Genomic DNA, 18,748 nt, shown 5'->3' on the forward strand with positions numbered 1-18,748 from the left:
GGAGAAGATGAGGCAGAGTGAGGGGTGTGGTTTGAGCAGAATAATTTCCCCAGAATAAAAAGCTGCAGTTATTAGAGGCACATTGTATGCTGGTAAGGGCAGTAGGGCAGTGTATTAGAACCAGAGAAGTGAGATTTGAATCCAGACAGACTCGGCTGTAGCCTACTGGCATGACCTTAAGGAACAGACTCTTTCTTTCTCTTTTCCTCTTCTGTGACTGTCCTGGACTTGCTTTGTAGACCAGGCCGGCCTTGAACTCACAAAGATCCACCTGCCTCTGCCTCCCTGAGTGCTGGGATTAGAGGTGTGCGCCACCACCCCCATCTGAAACAGATTTTTTTCCTAACTCTCAGTTTCCTGCTCTGTAAAATGAAGAGAAACCTGTATCTCTCAGAGGTATAAAGTTTGGGTAGAAAAGGGGGTGTTCAGATCAAGCACAAGAAGACACAGTTTTTCCTGTAAGTATTCTGCAGATACGAACCATCTGATTTTTAAATTTTGCATCTGAGGTCTGCTCTAAAGAAGGAATGTCAGTACAAGCACTGTGGACCTGGTCAAGGGCCCATCCATGACTTTGGAAGTCATAAGCACTAGGTGTGAACTTATAACTTTTGTTTTGCTGAAGTGGCAAGTTGTCAAACGGTCTCGTAAGTGTTTATATTTATACCCATAGACTAGTGCTGTCTTTGATTAAAAAAAAAAAAACTTCTCTTTGCAGAAAATGAGGGTTAATTGAGATACTTGTGGGCTGGCCAAGGTGCTAAGAACAAATGACTGTTGAGTGCTTACAGTGACTGGCAGCTTTATCGCGTCCTCAAGAAACATTGCAGCAGAGAGGGTAGGAAGGACCATGAAACACTATCTTCTGGACATCACGTGGCTGTGTCATTCATGAACTCAGAACAGCTGCATTTGCCTGCCTGCGTGCAACCCGCACAAGACTGAACCCACAAACATGCAGTCGTAGGTGAGGCAGGGTTCCTGGGTCATGGCCAAGGGCATTAAGGGCTCCTATAGGAGAGGAAGACTTTGTCTTTAGTAAGGTAGCACTGGCCAGTTGCTCGGGCTCCTGCAGATAGCTTCAATCCCACGCCCAAATAAGGGGCCCTCATTAAATCCAGTGGGTCACAAAGCAAAAACAAGACATAAGAGAGATGGGGATTTGGTGGAAGGAGTCAGTCAAATTGGTGGAGATGGGAGCATAATAAAGAATAGGAGGCGTGAGGAGAGTGTATTATAAACATACATGAAATTTTCAAATATTGAATTGATAATATTTTAGAAGAAATAGCAACAGGCAAGGGAAAAGGAGGATCTGTCGAGGAAAAGACCTGGAGGTGCCTTCTGATCTATCTTGAGCTGCACATAGATGCTCAAAATCGTGTTCACGAGTGGATCATCCCCCGAAGAGCCCACAAGGGGGTGGTGTTGCACAGAGAACAACCCTCTCGCTCACCTAGGCAGAAACTTCACAATCTACCAAGTGCACCAGGACCTTTGTGTGGTCCAACCCTGTCAAGTGGCTGCCCAGCCAAGTTCAAGCTCTGCCTGAGGGGATCATAGGTGCTTATCATTGTGACAGATACCTGAGAAAATCAACTTAAGGGACAAAGGGTTTGTTTTGGTGCACAAAAGAGCTTAGGTCTGTGGTTGGCCGACTCCCCTCACCCCACCTTAGGCATTTATTTTATTTTTCATTTGTTCACTTTACATGCTGATTGTAGCCCCCTCCCTAATCACCTTCCAGTCTCACCCTCCTTCCCTCATTGCCCTCCTCACCTAGTCCTCAGAAAGGGGGAAACCTCCTCTCCTATTATCTGACCCCAGCCTAATGAGTCTCATCTAGATTGCATCTTCTTCCTCTGTGGCCTAGCAAGGCTGTCCTGCCAAGGGGGAGTGATCTATGAGTGGGCACCAGAGTCCATGTCAGAGGTAGCCCCAAGTCTCCATATTATCGGACCCACAAGGAGACTGAGCTGCCTATCGATTACATCTGAGCAGAGAGTCTAGTCCCCACCATGCATGGTCCTTGGTTGGTCATTGTAAGTCCCCCTGGGTCCAGATTTGTTCATAAGTCCAAGTTTTAATCTCTTTCTACTGCCTGTGGATTCAGATGTAGAACTCTCAGATACCCTGTCTACCTGTGTGCCACCATGGTGATAACGGACTAAACCTCTAAAACTATAAGCAAGCCCCAATTAAATGCACTTTTTTATAAGAGCTGTCCTGGTCGTGGTATCTCTTTACAATAGAACAGTGACCAAAATGACCAAGATTCCAGAGTATGGGAGAACAACAGGAAGGTACTTTAGGTCTGGTGGACCGAGAGAGGCATGGGGGAAGTGCTGGCCAGCATGCAGGTTGGCAAATATTTTACAAGATTAGTAAATGGTGCCCACAGTGAGCTGGACAAATAGACAAACTATGAGAGACAGATTGTTTTCTTTCTTTCTTTTTAAGGTAGCACTTTTTTTTTTTAAGATTATTTTTCTTTATTCTGTATACAATGTTTTGCCTGCATGTACACCTGCATGCCAGAAAAGGGCACCAGATCTCATTATAGATGGTTGTAGCCATCAAGTAGTTGCTGGGAGTTGAACTCAGGACCTTTGGAAGAGCAGCCAGTGCTCTTAACCTCTGAGCCATCTCTCCGAGAGTTATTTGTTGATTTCATTAATGAAAAAAAAGTACAAGTTCATCCTCTAGAGCCTGGAGAAGGACAGGCAGCTGGGATGAGAGCATTATTCCATGGAACATGGTGGATTTCCTGCTGTGCATCTGGAAGCTACCAATATAATGACAGCCACCTATCAAACATGGAAAAAACATCCTTCACAGTGGTTTCTTTTTCATGTCAACTACAGATTGTGAATTCCTCAGCTATACTAAAAGAAAAACCTAAAAACCATACTAAACCTGGGTTAACTCTTACAAGAAGAATGGTAAAGATTACTCTAAGAGATAAATCATAATCTAGTTTTCATCACTGGAACTGAATACTTGAAGCTGGGTAACTTTTTTGTGTGTTTGTTTTTTGTTTTTCAAAACAGGGTTTCTCTGTGTAGCCTTGGCTGGCCTAGACTAACTTTGTAGACCAGGTCGGCCTCGAACTCACAGCTATCGCCTGCCTCTGCCTCCCGAGTGCTGGGATTAAAGGCATGTGCCACCACGCCCGGCTGGTAACTTTTGTTTTTTTTAAGTTTTATTTTTTTCACAGTTTCGAAGGCTGAAAATCCAAATAACATGATGGCACCTATAATGAGGACATGATGGCATTGTGACAAAAGAATGCCAGGAAGAACAGGACTACATGATGAGAGAGAAAGCTACGGAGGGCCAGGAAGAGGCAAGGAAGCTTGTCTCTAATTCTTCAGTCTGGTGAAGACTGAGAGTCCCATGAGAACTGCTCTATGACCCCTTCCAAAGGTCATGTCACCAATGCCCAGCCACTAAATTCCTCCACCTCTCACAGGCTCTGCTGCCTCTCACACACATACCAAGGAGGGTGAGCCTTCATGGGGGACACATTCCGACCATGTCTGGAAGTAGAGCATCCTTGACTAACTTCAGATATAGACTAGATGAGTGTTGAGTCCTGTGACTTACATAAGGGACTCGCATCCTTAGCAAGCAGACATGGAGGCAGCAGAATATCATAGCTTCATCTCAAATTGTTTATGGGAAAAGTCAGTAATTATGAAAACAGACAAATAGAGTGCTTCAAAATGCTAGCAGCCAGAGATGAGGATGCTGAGTGTTGGGGAAACCCCTTCCCCTCCCCGCCAACTCTGCCTGCAGCATCCCTGTAAGCTTGACATTATTTCACATTTACAATTCATTTGTGTTTGTTGCTAACCGTCCCCTGGGGGCCCCTATATATATTCACTACAAGTGACTTAACAATCTCTACAGATGAGAAAAGCAGCTTTCCTCCGAACAATGACATATGCGTGCTTTACACTGAATGTCTCCGTTTGGGGTCAGTTTCTAATCATCTTGAGTCATTTTTCATCTCCTTCTCTCTGACTTATCTGAGCTTTGGGTAAGAGGCTCAGCTGCCTGTCTGGCTTTGCATCTTTCCAGTCTACTGGTTCATCTTCCTTTTGAGACCACAGAGCCTGAAAACGTGCCGGGACTATCTATACAGTTGTTCAGGTTTGCAACTAAGCAAAGGCACTGACAAATTAGGAGTGGAGACTGAGCACCAGGTCTTTTGCACAAGCCTTGCCTAGTGCCATTAGGGCAGAGGAAGGTGCTTCTCAGTGGGGCTTCTGGGAGGAACTAACAAACTATCTAAATAGTTTAGTGAAGGGTTATCTACAAAAATGTGAGGGAAGGCTCAGAACACCACTAGATGCTCCAGATGTTTCATAGGCGGCAGCAGCAGGGAGCTCCTCCATGCCGCATTGATCAGGATGGCGTTGAGAAAGTACCCTAAGCTCTGGCTCTACCATTGACCCCTCTGCAACCCCAGGAGCCAGGACATGGAGTCGGAGAGAGCCTCCTAGGAGACAGGGGCAGGTCTCTGGAGATGCAGAGGAGGTGGGGCCTCCAGAGCCTACTGCAGCTCAGGGCAGAGAAACTGCCTGCCTCTCCGCCTTGGAAGTTGAAATCTCCAAACTGTGCAGCCTATAGGGTTTTTGCACCTCTGGCTGCTGCGCAGTTCAGGCCTATACTGCCAAGTCAGTGCTGCAACATGAGCCCAGCTGCATTAGATGCCCATTTGTCCCCCCCTACCCATGAGACCATGTTCAAAAAGGAAGACACTCTCCTGAAACCACCAATATGTGCTATCATTGCAAAGAGATTTCTCTTTTCCATACGAGCACACCAGCAACTACAGGGAAATTTTAATTTCCTGCCTTTCTCAGCAGCCAGTACACGCACGCACGCACGCACGCACGCATGGTCACATAGTCTCATACTGTTCCTATGATCCAAATCCATCCCTGTGGGTTTTGTTTGTTTATTTTTTCTTTCTTTCTTTCTTTCTTTCTTTTTTTTTTTTTTTTAATTTATTCCTGCCATTCCATATTTATTTGGCACTTCTTTCTGTCACTCACGGGGTCAGCACACTTCTGTATTTGCTCATCCTGTGGCTTACCTACCTTTGTTTAGGATTTTTCTGGGATGAGAAAAAAAATGTATACTACAGCCTTGGAGCATTGCTGGCCCTTGAGATTTGAAGTGTGGATAATTGTTATCTCTGCCTTCAGAAATCATAAAAGTTTAGTCAAAGAAAATAGGCCTGGCATCAGGGTCTGTGAATTCTATCCAGTTTCCAGTGGGAATACATAGGGACATGCAGGCTCCATTCTAAATGTGTAGAGAACAGAATCCTCACTTTCCTAGAGAAACTTCCACTAACCTGTGTGAGCCACTGTTCACCTGAGGTTTAAAAAGACAGCCAGAGGGAGCGGACTTCCTGCACCTTACTTGATCCTCACAGGTGATTACTGGCCACAGTTCTGTCTGAAGGTAACAGGAGGGACTGGGGGAGGCGGGGGAGGGCATGGTCTCCCTCCCAGGAGGACCTGGAACCTGGGTCCTAGCAGATTCCACACCATTTTCTTTCCCACTGTTGCAGAAGAAACACTGAACAAGCCTACCTCTCTTCCCACTCATTAGGGAGATTAATCTGCATATAATGACTGTCAAATTAATTATCTCTCTGCCCAGTTGCCTTAGCAACTAGTTTCTTTTAGAATTGGGTTTAGTTGCAGAGTTTAAAGCCGCCATAACCCTCATGACAGAGTGTCAGGTTGAATATGAGATTAAACAGAGCATAAACTCATTCTAACCCAGGTGCCAACTGTACACCTTTCTCAGAAAACTCAGTATATTCAAACTCACAGGGCAGTTGGCGGAGGATGAGTAGGAGGGCTTAATATGTCTGTGGGTTGTAGCGTTCCTCACTGACACTTTAGGTTTCAAGCTTTGCATTTATTTTCAAGAATTTAAACTAGAGCTAGGGCTGGGGCTATGAAAGTTTCTCTAGGAAAGTGAGGATTTTGCTCTCTACACATTTAGAACGAAGCCCACATGTCCCTATGTGTTCCCACTGAAATATGGATAGAACCCACAGACTCTGATGCCAGGCCTATTTTTTTTTTTTTTTTTGACTAAACTTTTATGATATCTGAAGTCAGAGATAACAATTATCCACACTCCAAATCTCAAGGGCCAGCAATGCACCAAGGCTATAGTATATGTATTTTTACATGCTTTCATGTGCCTATGGGTACAACTCCATGGTAGAACACTTTCCTATCATGGAATGATGTTAGGTTTGATTGTCAGCAGTATAGAAATAAAATCTAATTTTTAAAAATGTGCTTCATGACAAATGAATGGTGAAAATGTTGCGCTCCAATGAACCCACATGGTTGCACTTTGCTCTGTTCAACTGTGACCCCATAGTAAGAAGCTGAAATTGAAGTGGCCGTGCACAGTGGAAGTCAGTACTGGAGGAGGCACTAACAAAACCCCTCAGAAGGCAGAAGCAGGAGGACCACATTGCAGGATGTTTCATCACACTGTGAACCCTTAGATTGTGTACTGGGGAAAAAAAAAACTTGTTGTGGTGTGGCTCAGCCCCACCACACAACTTTAACCCAAGAGCTTTCTCTTTACTGGAAACAAGTACTTGTGGTATGGCTCAGCCCTAGCACATACCTTTAATCCAAGACCTAAATAAAGTCAGTCAGCCATAGGTCAAGAGGTGGAGCAAGCTGACAGTTGACAGGGAGTGAACATAAGTAAACAGAGAGGAGGGACATTGAGTTGAGAGTATTTAAGACAGCGTGGAGAAGAAGGGTTTTTTCCTTCTAGGAGGTGAGCTGAGTAGGAAGGGTCAGCTGGGTGTTTTCTCTGCCTCTCTGAGCTAGTAGGTTTTCACCCCAGCATCTGTCTCTTGAGTCTTTATTGGTAAAATTGAACAAATGAGATTTTCTTTATAACAATAGGACCATGAGTTTGAGGTCAGCCTGTGCTATAGAGTAGACTCTGTTTTGGTTTTGGTTTTAGGGGGAAGGGTTAAGTTAGGAGAAAACCTCTCTGAAACAATAAACCTATGTTCTCACTCCAGAAGAATCTTCCTTCCATTGATATCATGCTGAAGATTCCGCTTGTCCTTTGTTCATTTTAATAAAATACATATATGATGTACTATTTTAACCACTAGTAATTGTCCCGCCCAATGGCACTAAGCATATTTACGTTGTTGTAAACTGTCCCCACAATCCATGTTTAGAACTTAGTCACTCTCCCAATCTGAAACTCTGCCTTCATTAAAACATGCCTCCTCGTCCACACCTCCCAGCACCTGGCCACCACATTCCATTTTCTGTCTTTATTTGCTGCCTATCTATGGGAGAATGCATGGGATAATGCAGCATTTGCTCTTCTATGACAGGTTGGTTCTCTTTGCATTTTATCTTCAAGATCCGTCTACATTCTAGTACATGTCAGCTTCTTTTCATCCTAAAGCTGACTCTTCCTCCACGCTGCACAAGTCACATTCTCTTCTTGAGCATATGCCATAGATCCAGTTCTGTAACATGTCTGGTTGCCTCTAGTCCTCAGCTTGTACATCTGCATGAAGGTCCTCAGGAAATCTCTGTTGAATGTGTGATACTCACTTTGAATGAGTCTTCCCTAGTACCAAAAAAAAAAAAAAAAAAAAAAAAAGACTTCTTCGAGGATATCAACATGTTGCCTTATCTTGAAGGAAAAAAAAGGATCGGTATCTGTTCAATTGATACTAAATGATAATACTTACTAGGCATATTGAGAAATTACTTCCGATCACACGCTGTGAGAAGACGGATTCGTTGAAACCATTCTCACCATAAGCCTATGGGCTTGGTCCTGTTGTCTCTAGCCATTTGCAAGGTGGTCATAGCGTTGAAGAGGGTCTATTCCTGTCAATAAGATACTTCACCAGATAGATTAGAGCTTAGGAAATGTTGCAATTCTGGGAATGTATGCTTCCACTTCCCCCATGGCTCTTCTGGTTCACCAACCTCTGGACTTAGTCTCTACTTCTGTATAGCGTGTTTCCGGAAACCCAACATCCTTACTTTCTCTTACTTTTGCATTTCTACTTATCCCATGCCTGACAAGCTCGCCTTTTCTTATCCCAACACACACTATTGGTCTCTTTTTTCCCCAGGAAGCATGTCTCTTCCCATGTCCAATAGAGGCCCTTTGTGGCTCTTCATTCTTTGGTGCAAATACATTGTCACACTTGGTTTTCTGAATACCTGGGGTATAAATGTTGCATGTTCCCTGTTCAAAATGCTTTCATGTGGGAAAGACTGTAAGCTTTGTCACACAGATTTCAGTGGTTTTTGTTTGTTGTTTTGTTTGGTTTGGTTTTACATTTTGGAATATTTGTCCACTGATCCAGCTTCCTTTCTTTTGCTGTAATAAAACACTCCAACCAAAGGCAACTTGGGAAGAAAGAGCTTTATATGGCTCACACTTCCAGCTCCCAATCCATCACTGAGGGAAGCCAGGGCAGGAATTCAAGCAAGAACTTGAATCAAAACCCACAGAGGAGTGCTGTTTGCTGACTCACTCACAGGCTCATGCTCAGCTAGCTTTCTTTTACAATCTAGGACCACCTGCCCAGAAAAATGGTGCCACCCATGGTGGGCTGGGCCCACCTACATAAGGCAATCCAAACAACCCTTCACAAGCATGGTCCCAGACCAACCTAATAAAGGCAATTCCTCAACTGAGACGCTTCTCAGCTGATATGGACTGTCAGGTTGGCAAGTAATGCTAACCAGGATACATACATATCCATCATGAGATGCATATATACACATTACTGTATATACATTGATATCATTGAGATAAGACTCAAGTCTTAATACAAAATTAGCTTGTTATATGTACACATAGCCTGAAGGTAACCTTATGTGGTATTTTTAGAACTGTGTTCCAAGTTCAACCTGTCACTTGAGGTCAGATGTGGAATTTTCCACTGACAGCACCCAGAAAAACCTTAAGGTTGCATAGATTTTATGTTTGGATTTGTGAACTAGAGGTACTTTACCTATAGCTCATCTTACCATGCTCATGAGCATAAGAAACTGATCATATAGTTTTCTTTAGTTTTCATTGATTCATTCATATTTTGAGACAAAAAAAAAAAATCTCACGCTGAAGCTCAGGCAAACCTAGGACTCGCTGTATAGCCCACACTAACCTGACACTGATGTCAACCCTCCTGCTTCAGCCTTCCAAGTGCTGAGATTGCAGACATGAGTCACCATACCTGGCTTGTTCTTATGCATGGCAGTAAATGGGAAAGATTAAACATGTTCAGTTATATGAGCCTCTGCTGTGCAGACGTGAACTAGGATTCTGTTAATCAGTTTTCCTCAAGTCTGCTGTCATGTGATTTGCTAACATACAAGAACAGATGTACACAGGTACACAGTCTTGAAGTCCAAGCCAGACTTAGTATGTTACTACGAGGATCTGTGCCATGACATCTCTCATAGTTCTGAGTCTTACATGAGCTGTCACCAACACAAGAACAGTGTCCATCATTTAAAATGCAGACCATATATTCCTTCCCCCCCCCCATCCACTCTCCCACCCAATCCAATGAAAGGACCTTGTGGAACTGGGTTCACTTTATAAGAAAGTAGGTTTGAAGCTGGGTGTGGTGGCACATGCCTTTGATCCTGGCACTCATGGAAGCAGAAGCAGGTGGGTCTCTGTGAGTTCAAGGACAGCTTGATCTACAAAGTGAGTTCAGGACAGCAAAGGCTACACAAAGAAACCCTGTCTCAAAAAATGAAAAAAAGAAAGAAAGAAAGAAAAGAAAAGAAGGAAAGGAAAAGAAAAGAAAGTATGTTTGAGCATAGAATTACCTGAATTAGAACCATCTCTAAATACTGAAGCTATTTTTTAATCATAAAATATACCTTAAAATATGTGTTTTGTTTGTGTAGTTTAGGGTTGTTTGCATCATTTCATATTTTATTTTATCTGGCTACTGTTAATTAGTGGATAAAGAGTATCTTTCAAGCTTGGTAGATATTTTTAAACTTCACATTAGTGTTTCAATATTTTTATTAAACAACTTGCATTTGGATATCTACAGGAGTCCAAAAGTTTGCTAGGCTTTTTAAGGCTAAGGAGCAGAACAAAACCTTTGGGGTGCTGATTGACACTTCGGTGTGGCCTTCGGTGACATCGCTGAGCTCTTTGGTTTCATGTGTGGCTTGTAAAATATATTTGAAATGTCATTGTGATACTTGCCTCTGCCAAGCACCTCTGTCTCAGAATTGGTATTTGTCAGAATCTGTTCCAGGAATGGATTCTGGGCTCACAGCTTTACTTGTCTCACAGCTGTGGATGCTTTGGGCCATTGATGTCTTGTCCCATTGATGGCACCATACTGAAAAAAAAAAAAAAAAAAAAAAAGATCGTACATATGCACAGACACACACACACACACACACACACACACACACACACACACACACTAAACAGACACACAGGCAGGCAGGCAAGCAGGCAGGCAGGCAGACAGGCAGACAGACAAACTGCCATGACCTGGAAACCAAACTTTTACCAACACACAGGGTTTTGGAAGACACACACTCAAGCCTGACAGAGCCTGGTCAGGTTTGGTGGCTCTCACAGGATTTCTGGACTGAAAGCACCATTCTGTTTGCAAACTCCCTTTTATGGCATGTAGGATATTTTGTTGTGCTGAGATTGTTTTAATGTATTTGGTCATCTCTCACCTCATGTCACACACAGTTGAATATTCTCTGTGGAACTGAGAATATTCTATCAGGGACACTGTAATCATGAGGTTAGGACACAAAGAGAGGTCAGTGGCATTTAGCACATCACTACTGCTGTGCTGCTCTTTTAGTGTTGAAAACTGCCAGTTGCTAATCCTTTCTGGGTGGCAGCTTTCACAGCTACTCCATATTACTTTTGTTGTAGGAGTAAGAAAAAAGAAGACACATCATCTCAATACATTGTTAAATATTTGATCTCAAGGTATGTACAGAAGAGGAAACTTGAAGCTATTTCTTCACTTTTCGGTTTAAAAACTGCTAAAAACAATGTACCTTAATACTTTCTGTATTATTATAACTGGGTCATACAGTGATTTAGAAAGTGAATGACAGCCTATTTCTACCAAGACACTAAGTGGTGGGATAAAACAGCAAACAGTTGTGCAAGCTGTTGTGCACGTGATACCCTGTGCTACTACATGGCCCAGTTTGTAGGCCACTCTCTGGCCACAACTGTAAACTTCTCCAAGCACTGCCCTTGCTCTGAGTTAGTGACTCCTCAGCTTTCACAATTACTCTGTTCTTAGAACATTTGATGGACCCACACTAAAAGTCTTACCACAGTTTTAGTGTTTAATGTCATCAAAAACAACAACACAATAACAAGCTAATTTTTTTTCATTCACATTTAGCACTTGATATCTCTTGTGATGCATCACTTGGCTCATTTTTCAGATTTGCTCTTGTTTCCTGGATCTAGGGCTGGTTTCTAGTTGACACAACTGTCCTAAATGTTTTTCATCTAGTTGCTAATTACATTTTCCCAGGGAACTGCCTATAATGGCTGACATAACAACTCCTCTTGCTGTCCTAGGCTTTGTTCCTAGCTCACCAGAGAAAAGCTTCATTCTCTGCAGTGTTTATCATCTTCAGGCAGGGAGACTGAAGCAAACAGAAACTTTTATGTCCTTATTTTAAATTCGCAGAACGAAAATGTAAGAGATTTAAATCAGACTTTTGAAGCGCTCTACCTGACTTTATCCTCAGTAGTGAGGGAACCACCATTTTGTCACCTTTGTCTTGGGACCTGTCGCATTCTGGAGCCTTCCTCCCTTTCTCTTTTCCCTGACCCCATCCACTTGCTGCCCTCTGCTGGGAAGGTTCATGGGAAGGTTCAGGCTTGTGTGCCTAGCCTGGGGAGCCTCCTACTGCTGCCTTGTTCAGGTTGCCTAGCAACAGATGCTTTCCTTGCCCCTGGCAGCAAATTGGTTTTCTGAACTAGCTGCTCTGTCCTGTGGCTCCAGATGAGCCGATGAGTATCTTGGAATCTGAGTCAAAGTTTGGGAACATGGATGAGGATCGATTCTCCAGGTTATGAGAGCAAAAGGCAGACAACTGGACTTAACTTTTTTTTTTTAAGTTTGGGGGCCAAGGTTGTAAATCAGTAGTAGAACACTCACATGCACAAATCTCTGCACTTAGTTCCAAAGACAAGAAGGAAGAGGAAGGGAGAGGGAAAGGGAGGAGGAAGAAGAAAGGAGGAGGGAGAAGGAGGGAGGAGGGAGAAGGAGGGAGGAGGGAAGAAGGGGCTACCTTGAGCTCCTGTTTAATAACAGGCTGAGATTGACTTTGCATTTTTCACATTTTTCACTGAAATCGCTGAACAAAACAGGCACTGCCACGCTTTAGACTATGGAGCCTGCAAGTTAGTGCCATGTGTCAGTGCACACACAGTAGGTTGCATTGGGCAGATTTTGAGCCAGGCAGTCACCCTTCTAAGTCATCTTAAACTCACTTAAAAGGGTGGTGGCAGTAATTCCTGCATTTTACACTAAAAATTTTTTCCAAAGACAGGACTTAGGCCAGTACCAGCCATCACTCAATAGCCAAAAGCTGCTTTTCCAGTGTATGTGTTTTTATTGTACTATCTGCTAACTTTCTGTAGACAGTGCGGTTTTTCATTAAATCCATGTATTTAATGTCTAAATTTTATAATCCTATTCTTTTATATATCTGATAACACCATAATCATCTGCTATACTTTCAGAGTAACTGAATGTCATAGTACTTTGTGTGTTTGGGGGTTTCTAAACTAATTTCCCCTTTATAACTTTTTGTGAAATGTTTAGTTCCCATCATTTAAAAAAATAATTTATAGATGTCTTGGCATTCAAAAATTGACAAATCCTTCAAATGCTACCCACACTGTGTTATGCATTTATATTTCACCCTGCCCTAATAGCTATGGTATTGGCTGGGTTGATACATGCATTAGCACACTCACAAATGTGGCAACTGTGCCAAACAATTTCCTACAAAACCAGAACTTTTAATGTCATTCAAAATGGTTGTATGTGTCTACATGTGTTGAGAAGCTGCTGCTTTTGTTTTTAGAATAAGTATTTCTATTTTCAACATAATGCTACACTGGAGAAATATTTTATGAATTTAAAATGTGGCCATGAAATGCCTGTCACAACAGCCCATGCTTTGACTAAGAACTGTCTCTGGCTTTCTGCTTGCATTTAATAAATATTCACAATGAATTTCTGGCTGAGACACTACAGTGGGTACAAGTGCAGGAAGTGCCCAGCCTGGCCTCCAAGGCACCCACAGTCTAGTAGAGTTACAAGGCAACCGGAAGCAATCCATCGCGCAGTGCGGCAGATGAGATGAAGAAGTACGGGCTCTATGAGATGTGAAATGGGGTTTCTGGGTGTGTGCGGTGGCTGATTTTGGTCGTCAAGGTTGGCGGGATCTGGGACCAACTAAACCAGAAAGCCACTGGGAACTCAACCAAACACTTAATCAGAGCATTTGAAACGGAAAGACCTACCACAACGCGGGTACCACTGTCAGTCGGCAGCTCAGATAAAAGGACGTGGAAGAAAGAAGCTTCGCTTTTTGCCTGCTTGCCTTCACACTCACTGACAAGTTTGTTTGTCCTATTCTTAAAGCTGTCCTTTACTGAAGTTAAAAGACGCTTTCTAAATCTTCTAAATCTTAAACTGAAGACCAGCAGCTCTCCAGGAATCCTCCAGGTTGCCAGCACACGACTGGGACTGCTGAGATGCCCGGTCTCATGGACCGAGCAACTAAGATTCTCAGCCTCTCAATGTCACACTACCATTGTCAAACTACCCAGCCCATGTCATGCGGGCCAATCCAATCAATCCCCTTTAGTATATATTCATTGTACCATCAGTTCTGCTCCTCTAGAGAACACTTACTAATGCAATGTGGCTACAACGAAGACAGCGAAGCCAAGGAGGGTAACTAGGCGTTGGCTCAGACAGAGAAGGGGCCATGGAGACACCCAGGAGAAGAACAACAATGCGATGAACCTAGCTGGTTAGGAAGGAGGAGTGAGGGACGGTGGAGAGGTGGCGCTTAAAGCTGGAGGCAGGTCTAGAAGAACCAGGGAAGGAGTCTGCAGGTGGGGACAGTGGCATAGTCAGACTGGCGTCGATGTGAGGGCCACACCGCGCAGGCTGCATTTGAACAAGACTGGAGACAATGCAAAGAGGCTTGGACTGCTGAAATTGTGCTTCGAATTAATGATCAAAGACCATAGTGGTGGAAGAGGACAGGATGCATATTTAGGAAACACCCAACAAGGCACAGGAAGTTTTTGTGTTTGCAAGAAAGCAAAACAAAGCAAAACAGGATCACCCCATTCCAAACGGTTCAGAAAATCCAGAGAAAGTCGGGGGTGTCGGGGCGGGTGGCCAGTTATGTCTGGGGAGAAAGGATGAGCTGACATCCTCTAGGCAGAGGAGATGAGCAAAACTCAAAGGGTGGGATGAGGTGGTTAAAAGCCAAGAGCCCCGGAAAGGATCAGACTGGCTTCACTGAGAGGACAGAGATCAGAAGTGCCCAAATCTAATGTTTATTCTGATGAGGGTATTCTCAGCATGGGCCACTGTCAGGCTAGCAGGGGTCAAGAGAGACAATCAGGACAGGAGCGCCACAGGAAGGAAGAAGATTGGTAGAACCAATGAGAGGGGAGACTGAAGGTCAAAGTTTGCAATGAGCGGGGTGTGTTTGCATGCTTTAGGAAAACAGGCCCCATCAGAGACGGGGGTGGGGGTGGTGGGGTGGGGGATCAAGTGTGGAAAACCAGAGGAAGTCAAAAGTGAGGAGGCAGGCATAAGTGAAGGGACCACCGAGAGGGCTTGGTCTGAATTCAGGACAAAGAAACGGGTCAGTGTCTGCTCCGGAACATAGCCCAGGTCATGCTGACAGCAAGGGAAAATGTAGGGCCTGGAGAGAGCTGAGCAAAGGCTTGTAACACTTGATGCTCAGTACCCAAGTGTCTCCACGCTAGGGAGCATCAACTTCTTGTGGTCTCTAGGACTCCTTTTGCCTCTATGTCTTGTGTTGGAGTCCAATATCTGGGTCCTCTTTTGTCCCCCTCATCCCCTGCTCTTGCACTGTGAACACAAAGCACCTGTGCTCAGCAGAGTTAACTAATGGGTCTTATTTTCAGTCACAATAAAGGACCAGCAGGTGCCAGTCCCCTGTCCTCACCCATTTCTCGGCTCTAAGGTCAAGTTCAAAACCACAGTGTGCTCTAGAAAACCAGTGGAACTGTTTCCCAGATATGCAAAGAAAGACGGGGGCTAGAGGTAAAGACGGGCTGGAAAGGTGGCAGCGGGGGCGAGCTGGAATAGTCTAGAAGCTGAAAGGGAGCGAACGCGATGTGACTGGTGAGCCTCCTAGCGATCCTCCTCCCTGATAGAATATGCATGATCCCGAGTCCTCGCTCGCCTGGGAGCAACGAGGCGTTGAGGTAGAACGAGGAGCCCGTGCCCAGACGCACTGGGGCGCGGGGTGCGAGGAAGCCACGCAGGCCGGCGTGTAAGCAATCGTCCCTTGTTCCTCCTCTGATTCACTGGGTTAGGGAAACGCTCCTCTGAGCCTCTAAGTCAACTCCTACCCCAGTCCCCGGCTCCTTCCTTGGGAGCGGGACTCTTAGGGCGCGCACATCAGAGAAGCAACAAGCTGGCCTAGCAGGTGGCCACAGTGGCCCTGTGGGGACCCTTTGGTACGAGCTCTGGCCCTCGGTGCTGCGCTTAGTCACTACTAGGGCAAGACCCAGCTTTCAGTTGCGCAACACCCCCCCCCCTCGGCATCTCTGTGGGGCGGTGCTGAGCCAAGGCGCAGGCTGAGCCGGGGCACAGCGCCACCCGGCTGTCTCCAGCAGAGCCGGGCGCCGGGGACACAGCGCGTTGTGCGCTGTTTCCCCAACAGGTTCCTAAGACGACCAGCCTTTAAGGAGCGTTTCCCTAGGCGCACCTGCCTGCGGGCACCGTTATCCAGGAGCGTACGGTGAGCAGGGGAGGGAGAAGCCGGTGCAGATCCCCGGGAGACCAGGCCGTCTCTTTCAGTAACAGCAAGTAGAGAAGCCGTCGCGGGAGCGCACATCTCGGGGTCTCACTGGCTCTGGTGCGTCTTCCTACTTGCCTGACGGGAGTGTGAGCCAGCAGGCATGGGGTGTTTGGGCAACAGCAGCAAGACCGCGGAAGATCAGGGCGTGGATGAAAAAGAACGCCGGGAGGCCAACAAAAAGATCGAGAAGCAGTTGCAGAAAGAGCGCCTGGCTTACAAAGCGACTCACCGCCTGCTGCTTCTGGGTAAGGCCAGGATGTACCATACCTCTGACCCCAGCGGCTACCGGTGTCCCAGGGTGCACAGTCCTGGGCTCACCATCACCCGCATGGACAATGCCAAACCGGACTGCATACCACTGGGCACCGACCGGAGCCTGGCCAGGGCGAACTACTGCGAAAGTCCCCACGAAGGGAAGAATATGTTGGGTAGCGACAGGATGGCCCATTAGGAGGACACGGATGACCGCCTTCTTTCTGTTTGTTCACAGGGGCTGGTGAGTCCGGGAAAAGCACTATCGTCAAACAGATGAGGATTTTGCATGTCAATGGCTTCAACCCCGAGTAAGGATATCCATATTCTATGTTAACTGCGTCATTTCTCAAAAGTACTTTCTCCGTGCGGTTCTTTGGATAATGAAGTAGATCTGGGCGGCAGGGAGATAGAACTCTAGCATTGAATTTGCTCCATTTGAGCAAACCCGTCTTTGGTAGTGTCTAATTTAAAAAGTAACCTGCTTGCCAAAATACAATTCGGTAAGAATTCTTGAGAGAATTGCTCTCTAATATTGTTTTGACTCCGAATCCTCCGCCAATAAATACATTGATCCTTCATCCATTAGTATCTGAAGGGGAGGGCCCTCGAAAGCCAAGAATGTTGGGATCTGTTGCATAAACTAGCATATTAGTTGGAAAACACCTATGAGCATCCTTCAGCTTACTTCAGATCGCTTCTAGATGACTCACAGCACCTACTGCAACGTGTTAATAAAAGCTGTGAATTTATCGTGTTGGATGATTTAGGAAATAATAAGGAAAACTGTACACATTTCAGTACAGATTCAGTTTTTTGCCAAACTTTCCTCTTTTTTTTTTTTTTTTTTTTATCGTCAGTTGGTTGAATCCACCAACATAGAACTGCCTATAGTGATTACATTGCAATCCACCCTTTCCCTATAAGATAACCACTCACATCTACTTCAGTGATAACCACTCACATCTACTTCAGTTTATAACTATCAATATAAGGGATAGCTTTGAGTATAACTGTAGAGTCATATTTGTATGTAATATCCACAGTAATTGTGATTCTGTGACCTTGATGTTTGTTTGAACTGTAGATTTCAATGCAGACAGATTCAATCTGTATAGAGCACAGTGGGGAAGGGGTGGGGGTGGGCGATGTTTTCATTTCAGGCTCAAAAACTCGGCAGATGCCTTGGGGGGGGTTGGTACCCACTTCTGGTTTTAAAAAAAGGTCTACCTGTTGCTGCACTCACTGGAAATGTTTCTATCAATGAGAAGTGGAGAAATTAGTAACAGCTCTCTTTCAATGCAGGGAAAAGAAGCAGAAAATTCTGGACATCAGGAAAAATGTCAAAGATGCTATTGTGGTAAGGATCCCCTTAATATTTGTTCACCTGACATGTTGAGTAGGCTAGACTCACTGGGTAAACACACATTATATGTTTCTGGTTATCATTCATGGGACGCTGACCTGTTACATCCCTCTGCTGTGCTGTTCTCCTGTTTCAGACGATCGTCTCAGCGATGAGTACCATAATTCCTCCAGTTCCACTGGCCAACCCTGAAAACCAGTTCCGGTCAGATTATATCAAGAGCATAGCCCCCATCACTGACTTTGAGTATTCCCAGGTAAGGAAATCTGCCCTGAAATACTTTAAGTAACAGGAGGTGAGCCCACTTCTAATGAAGCTGCTTCCTGAGAAGCAGAATGAATTCTCTAAAATTTAGCCCTCTAGGTGCTTCATTTGTGCTTGGCAAAAATAGTAAAAACAACAGAATTGTAAGAAATGTCTTTGTGGATGGCTGATCATCAGGGGAGGTAGTTTGTCTTTCGGAAATGTTGGCGTGCTTTTCCCTGTATGTTTTTAAGGCATTGTCACATACAACAATAACAAATTACATGACAGAGAGAAAAACTTATGGCACATAACTGTCTCTGAGGGAATAACAGAAGAAAAAAATAACAGAATTCAGTATTTTCTTAGGTTTTGTGGCCATCTGGTCACAAGAGCATGCTGCAAGTAACACAGAGCAGCGTTCTGTGTGTTGTAACAAGCAGGATACAGTGAGGTTTACATCTGTGTCACTGATGGCTGCTACCCATCATTCCTGTACCAGCATTACTGGTGCCAGAGTGAGACTAGCCAGTACCAGTTGTCTCTTGTTGGGTTTGCATTTCTTTAAAATATTGTTTGGTGCAGTCAGGTGTGGTGGCACACATCTTTAATCCCAGCACTCGGGAGGCAGAGGCAGGTGGATCGATTTGAGTGAGTTCTAGGCCAGCCTGGTCTATAAAGTAAATCTAAGTCAGCTAAGGCTAAACAGAGAAACCCTGTC

General features: G+C 44.7%; 1 protein-coding gene across 2 annotated transcripts in view; it reads left to right on the plus strand.

Moving 5' to 3' along the window:
- Positions 1–18,748, plus strand: part of Gnal (G protein subunit alpha L) — a 124,392-nt gene that overhangs the window by 18,092 nt on the left and 87,552 nt on the right. Inside the window, exons 1-4 of one of the 2 annotated variants that reach the window (XM_051163475.1) lie at positions 15,904–16,411; positions 16,657–16,729; positions 17,724–17,778; positions 17,921–18,040. In XM_051163475.1, coding sequence (XP_051019432.1) covers positions 16,267–16,411; positions 16,657–16,729; positions 17,724–17,778; positions 17,921–18,040 — 393 coding nt within the window. In that variant the 5' untranslated portion in view covers positions 15,904–16,266. Of the gene's footprint in view, positions 1–15,903; positions 16,412–16,656; positions 16,730–17,723; positions 17,779–17,920; positions 18,041–18,748 lie in introns of those variants that run through there. The other variant, XM_051163474.1, reaches the window with a different exon arrangement.

Source organism: Acomys russatus, chromosome 20 (assembly GCF_903995435.1).
Source record: "Acomys russatus chromosome 20, mAcoRus1.1, whole genome shotgun sequence".
NCBI lineage: Eukaryota > Metazoa > Chordata > Mammalia > Rodentia > Muridae > Acomys > Acomys russatus.